Source organism: Neodiprion virginianus, chromosome 3 (assembly GCF_021901495.1).
Source record: "Neodiprion virginianus isolate iyNeoVirg1 chromosome 3, iyNeoVirg1.1, whole genome shotgun sequence".
NCBI lineage: Eukaryota > Metazoa > Arthropoda > Insecta > Hymenoptera > Diprionidae > Neodiprion > Neodiprion virginianus.
In genome coordinates this window covers 26,031,006-26,047,226 of record NC_060879.1, presented here as the reverse complement: position 1 = coordinate 26,047,226, position 16,221 = coordinate 26,031,006, and the positions used below count along the sequence as shown (strand labels likewise).

The 16,221-nt window shown below is 42.5% G+C and overlaps 1 protein-coding gene across 7 annotated transcripts in view; it reads right to left on the bottom strand.

The window, feature by feature from the left end:
* LOC124301459 (CUGBP Elav-like family member 4) overlaps positions 1 to 16,221 on the bottom strand; it is a 540,326-nt gene that overhangs the window by 482,457 nt on the left and 41,648 nt on the right. For 6 of the 7 annotated variants that reach the window (XM_046756542.1, XM_046756535.1, XM_046756538.1 and 3 more), the window contains exon 2: positions 14,604 to 14,686. Coding sequence is in view for 6 of the 7 variants with exons in the window: in XM_046756535.1 (XP_046612491.1) it covers positions 14,604 to 14,686 (83 nt within the window). In the remaining variant the exon portion in view is untranslated. Of the gene's footprint in view, positions 1 to 4,423; positions 5,030 to 14,603; positions 14,687 to 16,221 lie in introns of those variants that run through there. The other variant, XM_046756540.1, reaches the window with a different exon arrangement.

The window sequence follows — 16,221 nt, the reverse complement described above, 5'->3', positions numbered from 1 at the left end:
TTTCAAAAACAGCAATATCAATGTCACAATACCGTGAAACTGAAAAATACGTTTTTTACCGTGACTCGGAAAAATGGTTTGGTGACAATTTTGTTTTAACGAACGGATTTTAAATTTCGGTCATTTTACTGGTCGTCGTTGTTTCAAGCTCCAATAACTGATCTTTTTCACATCGGCGACATGACAGAATATTTGAACACAGACTCCTCGAGTGAAATGCACAAGTTTAGCAGAGCAAGGATGAAACAAAACGGGACAGTGAATATTTTCTGAAGAACGTTTGAAATATTTTGAAATTTTCATGTTAATATTGGGTTCACGGGTGTCAGAGCGAAGAAAATATTTTATCGAATACGATAACAATCCGTTACTAAATTTATTCTCCACCGAAGACAAACGAATAGTTCAGCGAATTCAATTTTGCTGTTCGTATTTTTAGTCAAGTAGAGCGTTCAGGAAAGTAAATAGAATAAAAACTACATTTCTTTCGTCTGCTCACCGGAGCTGTATCTCTGATTTTACACAGTCGAGCTTTCGATTTCAACAACTACATTAAAATCGGAAAATATATCGGGGCGTCGTTATCCTGGTATATTTGTACTTTCGTTCCCCCGGAGACATTATTTTGATCGTACAAGCTTTGTTCAGTCCCGTACAGTTGTCGGGTGGTGAATTTCTCGGGTGTAAAGCTTCGCGATAATATCTCGACCGACGTTAAACTGTGTGTTGAGTGTTAATTTGTCCAGCCGCACACGTGGGTTTGGCGAGAAATTAAAATTACGACCTATATACGGGTGGAGAAAATATATCGAGGATATTAAAGTATAAAATGTAACACAGTCCGCGATTTCCCCTCGTGTTTGCTTTCTTATTTAAAATACGGGGAACGGTTATGCTTATGCAAGATGGTCGTGATTCCTGATAAATAGTTTACAACTCTGTTATTCAGAAGTTTCACAAATCATGAGGATATGTTTTTCTAACCAACCGAATCTATCGATCCACAAACCGGTCGTCAATGCATGGGTCTCTATTTCCCGAAATAGTGCAGCGTACGGATACTTCGACAAGTTCCCTCCGCGTTTTATTTTTCCTTCCGAAACAGCCTCTCAAAGCCGCGAGTATATGAATGATTAAAAATACTCGGTGGAATGCGTGTAATGGTTAAATTCCCAATCTCAAGTGCGCCACCAAAAATACGCGAGGGGCTATCTCGACTAGTGAGCTGGCTGGTTGCTGCTGCCGACACTCGAAAATTCAACAACCACGCTTCAACCGCATATGTTGCACTGTTTTTCCAACCGAGCACCGCAAGCATGATAAACCATCATCGGCTATTACCACTCGAAAGTTCAGGCACGGTGGATGCGTAATCTTGGTTGTGCCAGTCACGCGGCAGATTCTGCGCTCTCTCGGTTTGGCGGAGTTTGAAATACGAAGATGCAGAGAAGTCTGACAGTGGCAGCGGAGGGCGTTTATTTAAATTATTTCTTTCCGAGCCCTCTTTGTATATTCCTAATCTAAATATTTACGCGCCTGGGGCTGGCGCAAAAGACGATTGAGGTCACTGACTCGACGGGGCACCTCTTTCCTTCCCGCCTTTCAAAAACTAACGAAAATTTTTGTCTACGGTATGAGTAATATCATATTTTGTACGTTAGCTGGTTCTTCGCGCTCAATGAGTCATCGCGCAGAAATTTGAGATAGGTGTGCCATTTTATTACTCACCCTGTCATATGTGATTTTCGAAACAAACAGTTGTAGCGAAAATAGCCGAACTTTCGTTCTACTCGCGTGCCTTTTAAAGAACCTCTATACTGCTTCAGAATGACACTGCTGAACATGTTTCCATGTGATTTTTTCCCCATTTCGGGCACTGCTCATTGCTTCACCCTCAGCTTTAATCGCCCTGTCCTCATACCTATATCTATTAGGCAGGAAGGAAGCGAGAGCAAACGCGGGGTCGGTGCCAAAGTTGGTAAAAAATGTATTCGGAATAGGAAGGGAAAAAAGGTGAGAGCAGCTGGTTAATTCGTTGAAAGAAACGGGGAGATAAAACGCGGAGAATGGAGGCGTGAGGGATGGATTTTCGTACATAGCGCGTTTCTCCCGACGCGACGCGACGCCCGAATGTACTTCTTTGCCTGGTCCAAAGCCACACCCGCCAACTCTGACCCTAGGATTAATTTTCGGCTCACAGAACCTCTCCGCTAATTGCGCGGAAATTAATTGCGAAGTTTAGACCGGCCTATCTCTTTCTAGACACGGGCGTGATTTGTGCGTGTAATTCTTTGCGCGTGCGTGCGGATCGACGTCGCTGCAATTTGCGGAAATAGTGACAAATCTCCGGGTCAATGGGCACCGAGAATTGCACCGAGAAATTACCTTCGCCCGCAGCTGCCGAACGGCTGCGGACCGCGGAGGTTGTCTAAATCTTGCGAGGGCGAAACCACCTGGCCTGCAATTCATGTCCTCCTTTTTTCACTCCACCCCTGTTTCTCGAAAACGTTTTACTACCCACTAAGGCTCTGGCCTGCCAGCCCAACCCACCGCCATTCGCACAGAGGAAATAAGTTTCTTGCTAGACTAGCCACTGGGGGCGCAGCCCGTTCGCCGTTCACCGTTCTTCTGACTGGCAGCCGTTACATTTTCTTCCAGCATTTCTGTTTTCTACCTTCACGGTGCTTTTCTCAAACTCGCAAACACGGTACGGTTCTCGGTTCTCCAATTTCCCCTTCGCCATCGACGATTCGTGCTCGAAAGCGTGGTAATAACGTGAAAATACGTACAGCTTTCGTCGCGTCATCTTCTTTGTTGTAGCACGAAGAAACTACACTATCCTAAAATCTGATTGGTTTGCGCCGTCATCGCCACAAGTGCCGTAATAAATGAAATTGATATGAAATTTGCAGTTATCTTTATCTCAGGAATTCCGTGTTCAATCTCACCATATGATTTTTGATAAAACGAAATTTCTCTTCCGCATCAGTATACCTGCAAAAGGCAGGGATCACGGCATGCGGCTGCCGAGCTTTGATAGTTCGCGCGAGGTTGCAGGGATAATGGCATACTGAGAGGGTTAGTTTTGTGAAAGTTACGACACGAGGGGCGCTTCGGGTGAGCATCGCTTTGATCCAGCGCCTAGGGAAAGGCGAACTCGCGGTCTGTCGGGAAATCTAGACCGATTTTAATTAGCTTTCTTAAATTCACTCGGCGTCGCAGAAATCTCGTCTCCAGCGCGTATAGAGTGGACGAAGAACGGCAGAGCGTCCCGAATCTTCGGACGACGAGACGATTGTCATGCAAATCATAACTAAAGCCAACCCGATCAAGCTGCGGTATTAACTCGTGAATCGGAGGCAAGAGCACTTCGAAGCGGGAATTAGGAAGAAGCGGAGCGATTGAAAAGTTGAAGAGACTCTGTTCCAATTCGCCGCATCTTCGCTCTTCCTTTCCGTTCCATTTCGCACTTTTTTCGTCCATACTTCAAGTCAGAATTTATCACGCGTAAATCAACCACTGCGACATCCTTCCAGCTGTTATCACTCGTTCAACGATAAATCAAATCCGCATCTCAAAGACAGATCAAATAATTACCCTCAGGTAAATTTACGCGACCTTATACAAACTTCGAGCTATCAGATTCACTTCTAGAAACAATTACTAATGAAATTCGCAAAGTTTGAAATTGAAACCTTATAATTTTGTCGGATTACTGTATAAAATCAGACTCCAGCATTTCGCGAGCTTCGATAGATTTATGGCAATAATGTATTACATATTTTTTTCGAATCAATTTCATAAATTAACGCTGATATCAGTTATTCTAAAAACTATCGAAATTACTTAATTAATATTGTTGCTTGACCGATTTTTTCATTTGGAGTAATGATGGACAACTTTTCATCCTCAGTGGGGATTGAGAAACGTAATTTTCTCAATCAAGATCTTCGAAAATTTTGACTTTGATACTCCGAGCTAAGCATGCTATAAAATTCAAAGTAAGTTAATCAAGCACAATTCGATATCAAGGCTAAATCTAACGAAGTAGTAGCAGCTGGCTGTGAAGTAATCGACGTCAACCCTCACAAAGAAAGTGAGTAAAAATCCATCTATTTTTAAATTGTATTTAGATACGATATTCAGCATCTCCGACACGGATCGAAAACAGAGTACAAACGGCGATGGCGTTGAATTCAAGCACTCGTCGCGTGAAACTAAATTATGTGAAATTTTAATTAAACTAAAAATTCTTTTCGAATGGATAGAAAATAGTTCAGTTCTACCCTGGATGAGTTTGGCAGGCGTCGATACTGTTTCTAATAACTGATCAAATCACGTTCAATATAACCTGTAGTTTTCTGGAAAAAAATGAAATCCAAGAATAGTAGATGTAAAATCACCAAGTGTAATCTGCTCTCACCATAAGATCGCCGTAAAGGTACGAGATTTCCGGATAAGTAATGAAGTCAACCATGATGACGTCTTCGCCTTCTGGCGTATGTTATTATTTCTTGATCACAATATAGACAATTCACTGAATAAATTCCACTCTGCTCTGTTACAACTGCAGGTATAATTGGAGCAACTTCGTAAACACAAGGCACCACTTGTCAAAGACAATTAGTAACGGCTTTTTCTTGAGTCAAAATTAAATTTCGTGCAACGACTTGACGATGTATCACGAATACGGATCGACTAGGAACATTTGATTAACGTTAATTAGAGCTCGAGACTCTATAATCTAGGTACGTGTGTGTACTGAATTTAACGCGACGCCACGTGCCGCACGTTCCTCGTTACACTTTCTCACTGCGCTTCGAATTGAGCGTGGCTTTTATTGCGCAGCTATCAGCTGTACGCTTCTGCGCAAGTTCACTTCGCGCTCGGAAGGTTGAAAATTGTTAGACACGCGTTTCCTCCCGAATTCTCGCGTACCGATTGATATATTGTTGACTGAAGCGATCGAACCACCGGTGACTGTTTCGACACTTTCATTTCACTACTTCGGCTATCACTGATGATGATATTTTTATCGCGTACAGTCAACAGCTGGTGACACCCTATAGCACCACCAATTTAATATTGAAACGCGCCAACCGCGGTAGCAGCGAGTGATTTCATTTATGTAATACTCATTTTTTGGGTGGAAAAAAAAGGAAAGAGAAGAGAAAGATGTAAAAAATAACCTTTCGGGCTATATTTACAGAGTAAACATTGACGAGCGTGAAACTCTTTTTTAGCCACTTTCAAGTACACGGACGTTTCTACATGCCAAGAAATTTGACCCCCGTTAATTTGCACAGCACAAGGAACACGGAGAAATACACACCCTCACTGTACACACGCGACACGTGATGAGCTTTTCAGCAGAGTACAATCACCGCAGCCCGACAACTTTCCAAACAACACCAATTACCCGAAATGTCACGAATTAGTTGGAACAGAAAAAGAGAACTACTGTTCCAGATTCTTCTTTGTGTTAAAAAATCAACTCAAGTACGAAACCCGGCACGTAATAGTGAGCCGTTAATTTTTCCCGCGCAAAACTCCGTTCGATACCAAATCCGCGTCATACACGAAGAGTTATCGCCAAAGGTCGGCTGTATTGTGCAGGATAGCCGCGGATGGAAAGTGATATGCAGTCGGAGGATGCGGCGAGATGCGATGGCAGAGTATGCGAGTCGCGGGGCGCGCAAGCTCGTGATTTAACGACGAAAGGACAACGCCGGGTAAGGGCAGAAAGGGCCGCGCGAAACTGCGACGCAGCCCGGAGCCAAGGCAGGATTTTCTCCGCGGCGGCGGCGGCGGAAGCAGAGACGGAGGCGGAGGAGGAGAGGCGGTGGAAAGCGGTGGAAGCGTTGGAAACGGTGGAAGGAAGCTGCCGCCCGCGAGTCCACGAGGCGCGCACGAGGGTGGAGGCGCTTGTTCGGAGATACTCGTCGGGGTTCGGTGCTGATCGGTGCGGCGCCGCGACGCGGGGCGTCGCGAGGGGTGCGAGCGGACACGGAGCCCTCTGACTACGTCTATCGGCGGCGGGCGAAAGCACGGCGAAGCTGCGGAGCTGAGGGAGGAAACCGGAGAACAGGAGAGCGAGCTCGGTCACTCAGGCGTCGCCGCCTGCACGCCTCTGGCCGCGCCGCGACGCCCGCCGTCCCTCGCCCCTCGCCCCGCACTGCGTACGTTATTATCCAAGCAGAGCCACGTCTGTATAATGCCAACCGGACGCGAGGCGATAAGGATCCCCCAACCCCGTCGCGCCTTGCCTACCTCACGAAGGTACCGATGAAACATATGCGGTCCTTTCCATTCCTGCGCGAAATCAATCCGCCGCTCCTCCGCGGGGTTTTTAACGTTGTTATACTGGCAATCGGACTGTTTCCGCGAATTCTGATTCTCTCAGTTTTTGTACCGCTTATTGCGAAGGTGAAAGCACCGCTTGGAAATTAGGGGGAAAGAAATGTGTTGTAGATCGGATAAATTTGCCCGGCGTTAGGAAAACGGTTATTACGAAAAAATTATGATCAGTATTTTACAGCTGTTTACCGGAACATCGAAAGTGAGAATCGAATTTTATCACCTCTCACCAGTGATAATTCCTAGTTTATACCGTATGAAAATGATATGCGACCAAACCAGATTGTCTAAGATCGAAAATTTTAACCTCGCACAAGTCTGTAAATTAGGTAATTTCATTATCAGGTGACTGTAATCATCGACTGGGTGGGGCTGAAGTTCCGAATTTGAAAAGTTCCCAAAGTGCCTGATGCAGAATTAATTGGAGTGAAATTTCAAGTAGAGGAATAAAACTTACGAAACAACAAAGTTTCGAATTTTCGGAAACCCGACTGCTCAAAGTTCCGAAATGCAAGATTCCGAAAATTCAAGTTACGATAGAGTAAAATTCCGAAAAATAAAGTTTCTATGGAGTAAAATTGCGAAAATTAAAATATGCTCACACAGCTTAGTTTACTCAGCGAGTGGGTGTAAGAAATTAGAAAAAGCGAAAATCAGAATGACCAAGGCTTCGAACGTCAAAATATCAAAAGTCCAAAACAATATAAGATCAAAGAGATGAATTTCGTCAAGATAAAAATTCACAGTACTGAAAATCTTGGATCATTCAGAATTTCGATGATTCACATTTCTGAATTTTCTCATTCTCGCACTTTCGGATCTTTGAGTTGTCGGAGTCACGCCCTTCCGGAACTTTAAGCGTCAGGTTTCCGAGCATTCGAAACTTTGATGTTTCGTCAAAATCTGATTTTTCACTTTAAGATTTACCACCGAAAAATTCGTAACTTGGCCCTTTACCGATCTTCCCTGAATATCTTGTTCTCCCGTTAAACGCTGTTTCTAGACTTCTAGTAAATTATTAAACATCCCATTGAACGTTTACTGTGTGAGATATAGTGAAAAGAAGAAAAAAACCGATGTTCCAGCGTATACAAATAGGTATGTTACGTAAATTCAGCATTCAGGCTAGATACTCGTAGGCGATGTACACTGTGATGTATTTCGCCTGGAGCAGAGAGCTAAGATTGTCTGTATATATACATCAATTTATAAATAAGTCATTTCTTTACTTTGCCGCATAAATTTGGGCCGATTATACAGTCCGCTCAAGTACAGACGTCTCAAGTGTATACCGTATTTTGACATTGTGAATATACGTAGATAAAAAAAAAAAAAAAAATGAGAGTCTGAAGAACCTAGTTCAAAGCAAGGGCATAAAATGCGAATACAAAATGAGTACGCTCATCGTCAGCGAAAAGCGGGTATAAAAAAAATGCGACAATCACCGCATCCCAACCTCTCGTCGTGTCATCGTGCTAAGAAAAAAAAAAGGAGTCTTCTCAACGCTCCGCTCGTATCTGTTGCGACAAAGGATATTGATTATACTTACGCAGAAAGACTGCGAAGCAACGGCCGCATTCTCTTGGATTATTTATAGTTCTAGCGTTGAACCGTTAAGGCTATGCAGCGTCGTTAATATTCTTTGGAATAGAACGTAGCGCCTCGTCGAATCGAGCTGCTGTGGGGCGGCTAAGAAGCCCAGCCTTAATTAATAACTGAACGCAGGTTCCTCCTGTAATCGTCAAATTCACGCGAGTCGGCGACTTCGCGTCCCAAACCGCAATTGAAATTTGGACAACACCCATAAATTCCCTTAACATCGTATGGGGAGGAGGGAAAGGTACACGTAAACGAATAAGAGGGCGGTGGAGATGGGCAGATACAGATACCCTTGTCACGAACAACTGGATTTTTTAGTCCCACGGAGACACCCACGCGATTGAGTAATTTATCCAAACCTTTAAGCCACTCGGTGTTCCCCCGATTCACCGACCCAGGTCAGCCTGCCCCTTGAATTCTTGCTCCGTCCGAATATTCTGTGCGGCTCGTAAAAATTTCCAGCTTCGACGCCGCTGCATACCATCAACCACGCGAATGCTGTATCAAACAAGCGTGGATCTTAGGTGGATCCGACATCGCGATAAGAACCGACGAGCGATCACGCGATCAAGTAGTTTACTCAGATGTGATGAATTTCGGGGATGACCGCCCCGCGTTCATCTCCCATCGTGTATCTCCTGTCACGTCGTTCCGTGTACCTAAAATCTGAAAATAGCCATCAGAATCTTCGCCCTCTTGCTCGCTGTTAGAGCGAAACGGGCTTTATTGTCTTACGGACTTTCGTCACACTGTCGATGACTTTTAGCACCTACTCGAAAGAGCAGCTGCGATCTCTAGAAATGCGAATTTCTTTCGCGTAGCTCAGTTCCGCTATTGAGGCAATTCGATTCTACAACGATTCCGTGCAGGCCGCGAGGTCCGGTTCGAAATTTCGGAAGTTTCGACCGCGGCTTAAGCCGTTACTTCGCGTATAGAGCTTTCCATATTTAATTCCTGTTTATTTACCTTGCCGCGTCTGCCAAGCCTCCGCCCGGAGGTTTCGTTCCTGTGTTGGTCGGCGATGTTAGTCTGGCGTAGCCGACTGTAGCCTAACATTAACAGATCGCCAGATGTTCCTGCGGTTTATCAGAATTTCACGTGTAGTGTAGAAAATGGATCAATTTTTTTACACTCCCCATTCGACCATAAGCGGATCCGCTCGAATTACAACATTCGCGAGGAAAGATGGTTACAATTTTTTTTCTCTTCCTTGGCAACGACGATTGATTTACGTATTTACACACGGTTAAATTATGACCCTCCCTCCTTAAACTTTCATGATAAGAAACCCACGTTTATTCCACTGATTCGAATCACAAAAACTATACGCAGGTAAAACGGCAGAACTTTTATGCGAGAATATTTTCTGGTCGATTGAAGAATCGCTTACACATTTTGTGGATGTTGATCCGGTTGAAAAAGCATATTATCGAACTCTTGATAATGAATCGCAACTTGATCCCTCGTCGACTCTTCTGATGAGAGACGATGTCGCTGTAATCACGGATACTGGAGAAAAAATTGATTAGCGGAGTGCTCGAAAAGTGGATAATTAAGAAAAAAAGGGTAAAAAGGCAGGATCAAAGTAGACAGTTTATCAACGTGAAAATATCTCAAGTCTGCGGTAAAATGGTGGAAGGAGGGGAGCCGCCGCCCTCGAAGAGGTGGATAGACGTCGAAAAATCGACTGCTCTCGAATCTTCCACTCTACGATCCTCTTCTTCAATCGGGGAATAAGTTTGGAATCGAAGAGGGAGAAGCTTCATACCCGGCTACTGCGATTTGGTGATGTTTAAATTTATTCAGGAGCCGGCGTTACTCGATGCTCATTTCGTAACCAAAATTGAAGAACGTCCTTGTTTACTGCTCGCTCATGTATACGTGTGGTGAGCGAGCTAAATTTATGACTATTTACATAATTAGGTTTGATTAGCTACACCGGGCGTGTACGTACGTATGTATGTGTATCGCAGATGCTGTAAATCATCGCGCTGAGTTTTGCTGCGTAAGCAAACTAGACTGATATTACCTGCGGTCGAGAATTATGTTTTGTTAATATCCTTAAATTTTGAGAAACGGCATCTGAGATGCTGACGGATGACTCAAAAAATGCCTTAAACATTTCTATGATCCAGTTCGTTAATAGAAAAAATATAAATCAAGGCAGAAGAATACGATGAAAAACCAATAAGTCCATCAGAAAATTTTCAGTAAACCATCGTGAATAGATGAGATGAAATTTCGTATGCAAATAAACTGTTTCAAATTCCGTCAGCGTCGAGAATTTGTAGGATATAATCCATTGCATATCTCACAAAATTTAGTAGGTATTTGTAACTGTGTTTATAGTCTCAGCCATGACACTATATTTGACTCGCTCACGAGCTGGGAATATTTCACTATAGTCCGAAATAAAATTGCTCTCAACTCTAAAATTTCCACCTCTGTAATGAGTTCAAGATTAAATCTACAGCTCGTATGAGAATTTTTACGGATATCGAAAGTGGGAAAGATTCAATAATGATTCGTCTTTAACTCAGCGACTTAAATAGAACAATTTTCTCAAATTAGATCCGTTTCGACTTTAATTCCGCAACGTGAGTGTTTTCACAAAAGAAATAGGGCAAAACCGAATTTTAAGACGTGAAAATTTTCCAGGAAACTTAGCATTGTATGTGTATAATAAATCCAGAAATACTCGTTCACACAAGGCGTGTATTCAGGCTACGTCATCGGTAAATCACGAAGTCCGGTAAAATTGAGTAGCTGCGAAATGAACGTCCAAACATCCAAGCGGGTCGCGAACGACGTGACGAAGGTGAATCGCAGGTGCACGAAGAAGGTGCAAAAAATTCGTTATGAAAGAATGCGGAGAATTCGAGATGGCGGTGACGGATCGAAGCCCTGCACTCGACGATATCAACCTGAAGGGGAGATCTCCGCGCGTCCGTTTCTTTTCGCATTTCTCGGGGCGGCTATCGGTCGCATTTTACACTTGCAGAAATTATTCTCTCATGCATGGATTAACGGCGGTGAAATACGTCTCTCCGTTCGTTTCTTTACCGAAACACGTCCTATATCACCGTTTCAGCTGTCAGATTCAAAGATACATATTTACCGCGGTTACGTGAGACGTGTATGCATTTCCAACCTGTGCAATCCCTCACTCCGGCGACAAACGGGAATGCGGGATTTTAATCTGCGAAAGAATCTCTCAGACATGTTTGAAATAATGATCGCAGCTTTTTACTTCTAACAACCGCACGCTGCGTAACGTGAAAATCTGCGAGTCCTCTTCGTAAAAAATGTATGGTCACTTCGTATAGTGTTGAGTAATACGCTATAATAATTATCGTCAGATTGTCTTCATTATTATGGAAAACCTACGAGATTGTTTTTTTTTTGTTTTATTTGTTTTATTATAAACTAAAAATAATATATTGAAAATCTTTGAATATTCCGATAACTGTGAGTAACTTTAATTCAATTGAAAATTTACTGTTTGACGGAGTATTTCAAGAGAATCGACTTAAATTCGAAACAGGAAAACAACTCTAATTCCAAGATCGTTAAAATTTACAATTTATTGTTAGATTATTTTTGACAGGGCAAACAATCGGTTTCGATTTCGAACTCGGAACGATGTAAACGTGGCTGAAAATCGATGTCTAAGCGTTGTCATTTCTGTAAGAATGATGTATTGTAGTGAGCTTAAAAATTGAGTGGCAAGATCGATTTTCCAGAACGACTTTTGCCAACCGGAAGCGGAAGCAATTCGTTGCTCTCAGGCTTCAGCACTGTTTTGCCATTCTTCACGCTTAACACTCTTTCTTTCACCGGGGTCATGCACACTGACGTAACCAAAAACTTATAACAATCGAAAGCTAAGTATAGAATCTCTGCCTGCACGATCCTTTTAGACCAGGTTCTATCGCTCAGTTTTAAAGCAGGTTTCGCGTTCGTTACTCAATCGTCCAAGTAAATCACAGCCTCGTTCATGCTCCGTTAAATTACAGCACCGGTGAGCTCGGTTTTTGCCAAAATCACGATATCGAAACATGCTCACAAACGTTTAGCAGAGCTTGACAGATTGGACAAGAACTTTCGAATTAAATCAGATTAACGGAGGTACTCAACTTCGGCTACTACTTAAGAGACAAAACGTTTTTCGAAGCATTTTCACTGCGAAGAGAAACTTTGACGTTGTTTAATTATGTATCTGTCTTTTGCGACTAATAAGCGATGATTTCAGAGCCGGCTTAGCAGAAATTGTCATTTCAAATTTAAAACGTCTTCATCCGTCAAATTTTACCTGACCATGAATATCTATTGACTGAGATATTGCTGGCGTAAGCGTCGCGCAAAAAATTACATTTCTAAAAAGTATGCTTGCGAGAATTCAAGTTATGGAGCCAAATTTTGTCGGAAAAATTGGCGCCACCTGAGCTATGCAATAGCTTCCTGCGCTTCTGAATAATCGGTGCTACGTTGAATTATGCAAAGTTGGTTCTAACCAGAGGCGTCTGCTTTTCGGACCAAAAGAGCTTCCAGATGTTTTTCACCGACGCCGTAACTATCCATTTGATTCAATTGCTCGCAGAGTGCATTTTTACATAACGTACTCGTTGCTCCGGCGCTGCGCTTTGCAGGCCAACATCGACTGAAAGTTATATCCTCCGTTTTCTATACCATGTGGTTCGCGATGGAAAATTTTTCGCATAAAATACTTTCGATTTACGCGCATTGTGAATCGTGTTGTCGAACAGCTTTACTTGTTTCAACAAACTTTCAATCAACGAAGCAGAACAACGGAGCGCTCAGTGGTTCACGTTCGTTAAACGAGGCGTAGTGTATCACGGATAAGAAATAAAAAAATATGGCGGGGCTGCAAAAACTGAGAAACGCTAACCAGTTAGCGAAAATTGAACAAATTCGAACGAACAAACAACTGAAAACTGTTGAAAAATTCACGAGGCACGATCTCCGGACGGTTCGAAATCAATTTGTTAATTTTTCCAGAGTAATTTATTCCCTTTGCTGGTCGACGCCTGAGGCTCGTGCGTGTATCTATCTTCATAAAGTCATAACTCTGAGCGAGGCCTCCACCCCGTCTCTCAGCATAACATTTAAAACGATTTCCTCTGGCAACAGTGCCAAGACCGCTTCGGTGTTGTTTCGGGGATAGATTAACGAAACGTAACTGCAACTCCCGTTCCTGCCTACGGAAAGTCCTGGAAGTGCACGGTTGGAAGTGCCAGGACTATGATGCGAATGGCACGCCAACGTATGCCGCAACCTGGCATGCAAATTGGGAACGATGTCAGAGTGCAGAGTGAATATTTTTAGCTCGCTGAAAATTCGATGAAAATTTGTTACCGGCTGTCGGGATTTCAATTTCTTTGGCTAAAAACCCGCTTTGGATCTTCGATAAATAATAAAGAAACACGAGTTTTACAAAGCCAGGATGAATTTTTTTTTTTTATGCAACAAAATTAACAGTCTTCTACTCACAATCAGTGACAGGTTTCTTAAACGTATACTTAACGTGTGTTTACGAGACGATTCTCCGAGTAAAACACAAAGTTGACAGGATATACGGATCTTTGAAAACTTACAGTAATATCTCAAGTTGTGATAAATCCCTATTTTATGATTGTTTTTTATTTCATTTGCCATAACGAAAGGTACGCTCGGTGATATTCCTCGATAGAATCTAAGTCGGTGGTATTATGTCGGTAAAAATAAATAGGTACCGATTGTATCGTCAACCCTTAACACTAAAAGCGGGACGAGAGACACGGCAGTTCCAGCGGTAGTTATCCAATGATGCATTGCAGCCTCTTGGCTAAACACCGACTACATGGGGCTCGTTGCGTTTCTAGTAAATATTAAGCAAGAGATTAGCACACTAGACGCGTACCCTACCTCGGCTTACGTGCAAAATTGCAACGGTGAGATTCAATAAAATTAGACGCTTATAGCTTGAGACGAGGAATGATGCTGCGTTAAGCTTCTGGACTTTATCTACCCTGCCATTGTATTTACGTATTGCGAAACCGTCACATTGCACCTTTAATGTACGAGTGTGAGTAGCTGCACATTTTCAACCTAAGTTATACGGGCTTCTGAATGATGTTCCATGTTATCAGATTAAGCATACCTTGCGAATTTTTAAATGCGAGGTCGAAACATGGTTGTCAGGAATCCCTAACATGTCAGCTTTTTTAATGACAATTCAAGTTTAAAATACTGAAAAAAGGCATGACATCGTTTCTCAACCGAACTTTGTCGCAAGAATAGATCAAACAATGTTTAAAATACCACGTGAGGTTTAAAACCCGGATGTAAAAAAAATGCCGAGGATGCACGTTTTGCCTTGACTTTACACTTTGAACAATCATCAAGCTTGTGTCATCATTTTTGTTATTGCTGCAATATAATAACCAGTATATGTGCTAATGACTTTTTTAATATACAGCAGCTTCCTTTCTTATGATTGGAAAGATGTTTTTTGAATAATTGCGTTGTAACTTTCATTGCTACTACCGATGGGTACTTTAAACTGTAGCAAGGTTACTCGGTATAATGTCTTCAATTGGACCACTTCAAATCACAGAATAAAGCAAATGGGGAAATGAAAAACTCACCCCTGGTAAAGTCCGCTTTTCATGTAGAGCGTCCTGGGCGCTGATCGCGCTGTCTCGGCTGTAGTAGGTCAGGAAAGCGCACCCTGTAATAACACAGAAAAATCGCTGTTAATAAACGATTTATCCATTCGATAAATCACACTCTTAAGAATGTTACTTGGATACTAATTCTGTTAGTAACATTCTGAAGAATCAAAAGAGGTGCTGTTAACGATCTACAATGACGGATGATAGATTCAATAGGAAGATAAATGAAATCCGGTGCTGTATTTTTATACTTAAATAGTTAAATGACCACTTTAGCAACTTCCTAAGTAAAAAGCAAATTTGTACAATGGATCGGCAGTACCTAAAACTATGTACGCGTCTGAAAAATAACATCAATAAACAAACTCGTCACATCTGCTGTTATCGCAAATTATCAGAGCTTCTGCACTTATAAGATTGCAAACAGCTGAGTACAGTCTCCAACGGTTTCGCCACCATTTTATGTCTGAAATTCTGTTTTCTAACTTAATTGGATCTGTATTGAATTTTGACTAGTGTAGCTAATCTCTTATCAAAAGCCTAGTAATTTGACCTCTGAATATTTTTATAGATGAGCCTTGTTTCTGAAATTTAATATCAAGTTTTAAATCATTTCGCTTGTGCTCAACTCGCGGCACACGACACGTACACCATTTCTATAAAACAAATACATATACATAGATGTATATATACATACATCATATACATACATGTATACATGTATGTGAAAGTAAAAGGTGGCGTGGCCTCGCCATTATTATGCATGAAGCTTTAATCGTTCGCACAAGCACCAGAGTTGCATCGCGCAAAGTACGCCCTCCTGCACGATCACGACGACGCGTCTTTGAAACCCTTGGTAATTTCATCGATAACTACACGGCACACTGGCCGTCGTAAAAGTCGCGCAAGTGCCGTCTGGGAATTTTGTAAGATAAAAAGCAAAGGAAAAAGAAGAAAACAGAAACTCTGCACGCAGGTAGACACATGCGGGAAGTACGCTTCTGTCTGGAAAGTCGTTGGAAAAATAAATTCAACCTCATCAGCGTGAAGATTCTACGCTGAACTGGCTGGAAGCAAAGAAAAGACGAGAGCATTTTTTACACTCTTCTCTATTTTAATTATGAAACTCGGCGGAAATTCGATAAACAGCTGAGCCAATACCGTTTATCACATCGGGCAGTACCGAAAAATAAAGGTTTCCGAAATTACAGAGCTGACAGTTACTTGTCTCGTATGAGGGAAAAAATTGGGTTCAATGCCAAGTGAAATTTACTTCCGAGTAAAAGAGAAGTGTAAGCGGAATGAAGTCTTCAAAGTGCGGGTGATCAACTGCTAACGACAAGATCGTTTTCAAACTTCAACTCCGACTGCGAACCTACCTGAAAGAGATGCGCGCGTGCCAAGGATCATTCGTCTTGTTGCGGCAAGATAACCAAATGGCGATCAGATATAGGTGAGCCCTTTAAATAAATCTCGAAGACGACGAGGCTGGGCGTAAGTGGAACAAGGATGGAGCGATCGAACGACCGCAGTGAATACAGCCGATAATGGTCAGACTCTGGCTCCCGCTTAGATTCAGAGGTTAATTATC